Here is a 7,903-nt window from a genome sequence, read left to right on the forward strand (position 1 = left end):
TATCAATTGCTCCTATGAACTTTAATTATAATATATGCCTAAAATATGCTTTGTCTTTTAATTCTATTATCTATTATTTATACTAGACTCCCGTAAAGAATCTGCTCCCCAAGTACTACTTCCAGAGGAAGAGAAAATTATTGTAGAAGAAACAAAAAGTAATGGTCAAACTGTGATAGAAGAAAAGTAAGATGATTTCTTTAAAACAAAATTTTAAACAGTTTATATATATATATATATATATATGTATATATATATTGTACAATGATACAGTAGAATTCACAATAATATTACAATAATATCACAATAATAAGGAAGTATGGAATATACAATCATGTGCCAAAAGTAAGTACACCACATAGAAATTCTTGACTTTTTCATCATATTTCAACATACGGATATTTAATCTTCATTTCAACAATATTGGTAAAAGGGATCTAATATAACATATCCTGCACCATTTACATTTTGTACTCCATTTGATTTTGTACTCCATTTGTTTAAATAAACATAGATTTCACATGTGGATAAAGTAAGTACACTCCTACATTTGTCTACCTTGCAAATCTAAAATTCTACTTTAGAATCCTGTTGAGGATGAGGTGCCAATGATTAGAATATTGTTTGAAAGGCTAGGGGACAAAGTTGTCTTACTGAAACCTGAGATATTTAATTTGATTTGCTCTTTGTTGATGAAGTATCATTATGCCTAGATTTGAAAGAACTCTCTCTGAGATTTTCAGAAAGAAGGTTATAGAGACCTATGGGTCTTGGAAGGGATTTAAAAATATTGGCACAATCTGGAAGATCATCTACAACTGGAGATTTCAAACAACTGCCAACTTGCACAGGTGTGGTCATCCCTATAAGTTCAACCCAAGAGCAGAACATAGGATGCATGAAAGAAATCTGTTAAGAACTCCAGAATTGTGTCATCTGGTTTACAGATGGCGCTCAACATTATTCATGTCAAAATACATGAGTCTACCATTTGAAAGATGCTGCATAAATTACTTTTACATGGGAAGTTTGCCAGGGGGAAACCTTTGCTGCCCAGAAATTTAGGAAACATTTTTAGTTTCTGGAACAATGTACTCTGGATAAAAGAGGCAAGCTAGAGTTGTTTGCTATAATACCAGAAGATATGCTTGTCAAAACTAAAAGTAGCTTTTCACCAGAAGAATCTACACCAACTGTAAGGCATATTGATGGAAATGTTAATGATTTGAGGCTACTTTGCTGCATTACGGCCTTGACAGCTAACTCTCACAGAATCCACTATGAATTTTTCCTTCTACCAAAGGGTGCTTGAGGATAAGATGAGACCATCTGTCAGAAGACTAACACTCAGCGGAAAGTGGACTTTACAACATGATAATGACAATAAACATTCTAGTAAATCTACCAAGGAATGACTAAAAAAGAGAGAAATTGAGTTCTGGAAGGCCCAGATTTAAATCCCATCAAAATGTCCTGGGATGATTTGAAATGGTTGGTACATGCAGGGAATCCCTCAAACATTGCATAGCTGAAAACGTCCTGCATGGGGGAGTAGGGAAAAATTCCTACCAATCGGTGTCAAAGGCTGGTAGATAGTTATAAGAAATGCCTACCTGGAGTGATTTCTGCTAAAAAAGGTATTATATTGAATACTGCATTCAGTTCTGGTCGCCACGATGTAAAAAAAGATGTGGAGACTCTAGAAAGAGTGCAGAGAAGAACAACAAAGATGATTAGGGGACTGGAGAGTAAAACATATGAAGAACGGTTGCAGGAACTGGGTATGTTTAGCTTAAGAGAAAGAAGGACTAGGGGAGACATGATAGCAGTGTTCCAATATCTCAGGGGTTGCCACAAAGAAGAGGGAGTCAAACTATTCTCCAAGGCACCTGAGGGTAGAACAAGAAGCAATGGGTGGAAACGAATCAAGGAGAGAAGCAACTTAGAACTGAGGAGAAACTTCCTGACAGTTAGAACAATTAATCAGTGGAACAGCTTGCCTCCAGAAGTTGTGAATCCCCCAACACTGGAAGTCTTTAAGAAGATGTTGGATAGCCATCTGTCTGAAACGGTATAGGGTTTCCTGCCTAGGCAGGGGGTTGGACTAGAAGACCTCCAAGGTCCCTTCCAACTCTACTATTGTATTGTATTGTATTGTATTATTGTATTGTATTGCCAAAGATGTTCTTATTTTTTCCACAGAAGGAAATGGCACATCTGATAAATTTTATTGAATAAATGATAACAATATCATTTTTATAGTTTTATTGTTAAATTACATAAACTTTATCTTTAAATGATATTTGAATGAAGGAGAAATATTAATATGTCCCCATATGTTAAAAACAAAAAAACTTTACATGGGTGTACTTACTTTTTTATGTGATTATATATATGAATAACCTATTGAAATTCATTACTTAATTGCCTAAAATGTGGATCATCAGTCCACTGTTGCCCATTTAGACCAATTCTAATAATCTTGGGTTCTCTAACTTTTCTTTTTGCATCTTTCTTCCTTTGTCCTTGTGCCAGCTGGGAATTGATCAGTGTTGTGGTAAGGTGGCATTCTTGAGTACCCTGGGATTTCTGTTTTTATTTGTACGTAGGATTGCAGGTGGTTGAGCGTGGTTAATTGTATTATTTTTATATAAATGTACATCAGAAGAACTGCTTTACTTTGCAACAAATAGAATTGCTCTTGAACAGCATTTGATAGCAAATCCGTCCCTAACAGTAACAGTAATTAGCTTCATAAGCTTATTTCCTCTCCCATGCCCACAAAAGTCTTATTTAAAGAAATACCAGAAAAGCCCAAATTTAATGCAAATAGGGCAGGTTCAATAGCTACTTCTGTTTCTTTTTCATCCCACATTATATAGTTTGTGGTGTAAAATCATCTGTATTGATACAATTTTATATATTTTTATGTATTTTATCTTAATTTTCTGTTTTAGAAGTCTTGTTGATACAGTATATGCATTGAAGGATGAAGTACAGGAATTAAGACAGGTTAGTAAAACATACTATAATACATTTTATAATTGAGAATAAGATGATAGAATATGGCAATTATGTCAAAAACAGGGTGACTATTTTTAGAATTGTGCTTCAGAATTGGCAGTGGAAGCAATATGTAATATTAGTTCTCTAATGAATAGAAATTAAGTAGCCTTCATGCATAATTGATTGTATAATCTAATCTAAGTCCGTGTTTTGCCGAAAATATGACGTACCCCGAAAGTAAATGCTAACTTGATTTTTACACATGTGCCCAATATAAGCCCTACCCCCAAAATAAGCCCAATTAAGATCCCGGCCACTCCAGAGTGCACTGGTAAAAATTAACCTAGGATGGCGGGTGGTGATGGTGCTGCTGCTACTCTGCTACTTACCTTTGGGAAGTTGCAGCTAGGCCTCGCGCACCCTGACGCCTGCCTTCCTGGCCCATTTCTTTTACAGCCAGCAAGGCTGGCAAGGCTTTTCTGAAGGTCTCTGCAGCCGATAACAGAGTTCTGGATCGATCTGGACCTCTGTTATCAGCTGCAAAGGCCTTCAGGAAAGTCTTGCTGGCCGCAGAAGTTCCTGAGGCTGGGGGCGACACTCGCAAGTGAGGTGAGTCATTGGACGACCTCCCAAAAATAAGACCTGGTGCTTTTTTTGTGGCAAAAATATAATACTGGTATTATTTTCAGGGAAACATGGGTATTATAAATCTTGGCATCTTTAAATCTTTAAGCGTGCGCTCTCTCCCTCCCTCTCTCTCTCCCCTCTCCCCTCTCGTTTATAAGTAAAAATATGAATATGAATTCAATATTTATAAAATGTGTATGATCACCCAACTGTGATTTTGGACAGTTTACAATAAACCAAGAATATAAACATATACAGTAGGTAGACAATTCTGTTAAAATGAAAGGAAACATTCAATTTGGTTATTAACTTCCTCCGGATGGAGACTCTCATCATCCTGACCCCAGTGCCCAAGGAAAGAGATGGGATTTTAATACCTTTCCAAAGGCCAACTGAAGTGTGCCCACTGGATTAAAAGAAGTGGGTTATATATGGTGGTTCATATTATGGAAAGGCAGTCCTGCAAATAACCTGGTCTAGTGTTATGTAGGAATTATTAGTGATAAACCAGCACTTTAAATTGCGTCTGGAAGTTTATTTGGAGCCAAAACGCTAGTATAATAATGAGTATAATAATGGTGTTACATGGGTGCACTGTTGCATTCTGCACCAGTTGTAGCTTCTGCAGAGAGAATCTTCCCAAGCACGATCCAGTTTAAGACTCTCATCTCCCTATCATTTCAGCCAGTAAGACCTGACTAACTGCAATAAAATCTCAGGAACAAACTCCTTGGGAATCCTATTAGGCAAATTACATATCTGGAACATATCAATTAGGTCCTTCCTCCTTGCAGTGAAAAGTACCCAGAGAAAACATCAGGGTCAACAGCGAGTGATTCCTCCATTACAAGGGACTGATAACAATATCCCTCAATTCCAGATGACATTGCTATTATCCCGAGATGAAACCCAGATCCGACAGGTCTTGTGTGGATTGAGCCCTCAGTAAACTGGATCAAGTTCATAGTTGCTCTGGGAGCCATGAATGTCTTGTCTGTCTCCAAGTCTGTACTTATGAAAAGCTGGATGATGTCCTGCAACAACTTAAGCCCAGTAAACTACACTGCCAATCTAGGTATCATATCAAGCAACAAAAGCAGGAAAGCTGCTATTCAGTAGGGAGGTTGATATAGTAGCTGCAGCCACTCCAGCTGATCTCTGAGGCTCAAGCTCATGTAGAATCTCACACCTATCATATCAGAATATTAGATCATGGATGAGATAGGGCTGTGATGGCTTACCTATGGCATGCGTGCCACAGGTGGCACGCGGAGCCATATCTGAGGGCACGCGAGGCGTTGCCCTATATCAGCTCCAGAGCGTGTGTGCACACTGACCAGTTGATTTTCAGGCTTCCGGAGGGTGGGGGAGGCTGTTTTCGCTCTCCCTAGGCTTCAGGAAAGCCTCTGGAACCTGTGGATGGCGAAAAACGGATGAACGAGCTCACCGGAAGTTCAGAAACAAACTTCCTTTGGCCCCGTTTATCTGTTTTTTGCCCGCCCCAAGCTTTTGGGCCCACTGGAAGTCAGGAAACAGGCCGTTTCTACCATCTGGAGAGCCTCTGGGGGGCGCAGGAGTCTCTTTTCGCCCTCCTCCAAAAAAGGGGGAGGCAGCGGGGTTGTGGTCACACATACACACACACACACTTAGGTGGGCACAATGGGGGGGCATTTAATTATGGGTGTGGGCACGCACGCACGTGCTTTTGGCACCCGAGGGGAAAAAGGTTCACCATCACTGAGATAGGGATGATCAGAGACTGGACTGAGCAACACAGCTACAAGGCTCAATGAAGGCTCTTAAGGCTCGATGAAGAGATCAGAGGATGAGTCAGCGAGTCAAAACGTGGTACGAATACAAGTCAGCAGGAAATATTTTTTGAGGTGGAAGAAATATATTCCCTTGAGCACGTTAGGTAAAAGGCAAAGATTGGCATGCAATCTGCACAGACTACATCAATTCCAGTTTAAGAAAAATTCACTGGTGAGAGCCCATCAGAGATGCAACGTACTGCTTCTGAGTTTCTTGAAAAGCTCTAATTTCAGTTAGTAATTGTGTTTATCCACAAGAAAGTTCTGGATAATTATTTTATAGATTAATAAAACCTTGAACACGAGAATTACTTTATCACTCTGACTCCCTACTCTCCTGTAAAATATGTTTCATAATGTTTCATCTTATTTCTCACTCTGCATCTATCAAGCATCAAGTGGAGCTCCTCCTAATAAGATAATTATTTTCCTAATCTGCATTTATAACATTTTTAGAGGATTTTACAAAATGAAAATATTATGCTGAGTTCAGAACAAAACAAACAAGATTTCTTTAAACCCCAAACTATTATTTCAAGAGAGCACAAATCTAGAGCACAAATCTAATGAAGAACGGTTGCAGGAACTAGGTATGTCTAGCTTAAGAGAAAGAAGGATTAGGGGAGACATGATAGCAGTGTTCCAATATCTCAGGGGTTGCCACAAAGAAGAGGGAGTCAAACTGTTCTCCAAGGCACCTGAGGGTAGAACAAGAAGCAATGGGTGGAAACTAATCAAGGAGAGAAGCAACTTAGAACTGAGGAGAAACTTCCTGACAGAACAATTAATCAGGGAACAGCTTGCCTCCAGAAGTTGTGAATGCCCCAACACTGGAAGTCTTTAAGAAGATGTTGGATAGCTATTTGTCTGAAACGGTATAGGGTTTCCTGCCTAGGCAGGAGGTTGGACTAGAAGACCTCCAAGGTCCCTTCCAACTCTACTATTGTATTGTATTGTATTGTATTGTATTGTATTATAGCAATATACTCTGAAGGTCTCCTCATTGTAGAAGCCAACTTCTTCATGGAAAACAATGTTTTTACTCATTTAAGGCAAATTGTCATAACGTATTTTGGGTTTGTTTGTTTGTTTTGGTCAGGATAATAAAAAGATGAAGAAATCGCTGGAAGAAGAGCAAAGGGCTCGCAAGGAGCTTGAAAAACTTGTCCGGAAAGTTCTAAAGAGTATGAACGATCCTTCTTGGGATGAAACAAATTTATAAAAATAAATATTATTTTTTTTCTTTCTATTGAAAGACTAGTTGTCAAATCTAACTGTGGAAACCTTCTGATATTTAGTCAGTGTTGCATATAGAGCACTACAAAACCAGGATTAAACTGGATTGAATTATGTTTCTCTATATATATAATTAAATTCAGTCCATTTAATAAGCTGTCTTTACGTAAGTGGAGATAGCATGGATCCTGAACTTGACCCTATCCTTACTTATTTCCATTTAAACTGCCTCATTTTGCAGCAAGTGCAACAGTTGGCTAAGAAATGCATCTCCCTCTTGTAAATATTTGTAATTTTGAATTTGTATGTGATCACTATATCAGGACTGATACAGTATTCTGTTGTCTTCCTGTAATGATTTCAGCTAAGCAGCAGTGGCTGATGATATGCTCCTAACATTTACTGAAAATTATGTATTGTTAGTTGAATTGTTTTGAATTTTTCATTCTCAGGCATCAAATAGGAAACATTTTTGGTAATTCCCAGCATATTTCCCAGTATTCAGTCTATTTTAATAATTTAATTACATTTATTTATGTCTGTTTAAACCTTCAGACACCATTTTAGTATGAATTTTAAAACTACCAACTGTCAATGCAGTAAGCTGTCAATTGGCATCATTTCCTATTAAAGGTAAATATTTTAAGAATCAAGACTTATATGTTTCTTTTTGGCATGTTAAAATGCAGAATAGTTAAGACAAATGTGCTTGCTGTTATTTTTAGTGCCTAGTTCTTAGATAATTTGTATATTAGAGTTTGCAATAGTTGTGCATATATTAAACAACTGGCGAATGTTTTAATGAATCACTCGGTACTGTTGTCAGAAGAGAAGTGCAAGTCCATGATGTGTTTGTTTTGTGAAATAAATGTATTATTTATTTATTTTAGCATGAACATAGCAAGTTTTAGGTTAACATATGTCTGTAGTGCTCCAAAGTAAAATCTGATTTTACTGTGCAAACATAATATTTTTTTTCCTTCTACGATCTAAACAAAATAATAGTCCTCTGACCTCTGACCTATATATAAAACACACTAAAAATGGCTTTCTGAAAAGCAATCACCTATGGTGCTGTAACTTTATGTTGGTTGTTTGAAATGTATATAGATACGGGAAAGTACATATGGATTCTTTTAAATTACATTTTGGTCATGTAATATTTTTTCAATGTTCCAAGCTAGTTTACACATAATTTTTCAAGGTATTTGGTATTTGAAATC

The 7,903-nt window shown here is 37.5% G+C and overlaps 1 protein-coding gene across 3 annotated transcripts in view; it reads left to right on the forward strand.

Moving 5' to 3' along the window:
* Nucleotides 1-7,566, forward strand: part of ARHGEF7 (Rho guanine nucleotide exchange factor 7) — a 99,470-nt gene extending 91,904 nt beyond the window's left edge. For all 3 annotated transcript variants that reach the window (XM_081949486.1, XM_081949483.1, XM_081949485.1), the window contains 3 exons: nt 87-186; nt 2,958-3,012; nt 6,544-7,566. In XM_081949486.1, coding sequence (XP_081805612.1) covers nt 87-186; nt 2,958-3,012; nt 6,544-6,666 — 278 coding nt within the window. In that variant the 3' untranslated portion in view covers nt 6,667-7,566. The remainder of the gene's footprint in view (nt 1-86; nt 187-2,957; nt 3,013-6,543) is intronic.
* Nucleotides 7,567-7,903: the final 337 nt, after the last annotated feature.

This window comes from Natrix helvetica (genome assembly GCF_964273705.1).
Source record: "Natrix helvetica genome assembly, chromosome: 3".
NCBI classification, from domain to species: Eukaryota; Metazoa; Chordata; class Lepidosauria; order Squamata; family Natricidae; genus Natrix; species Natrix helvetica.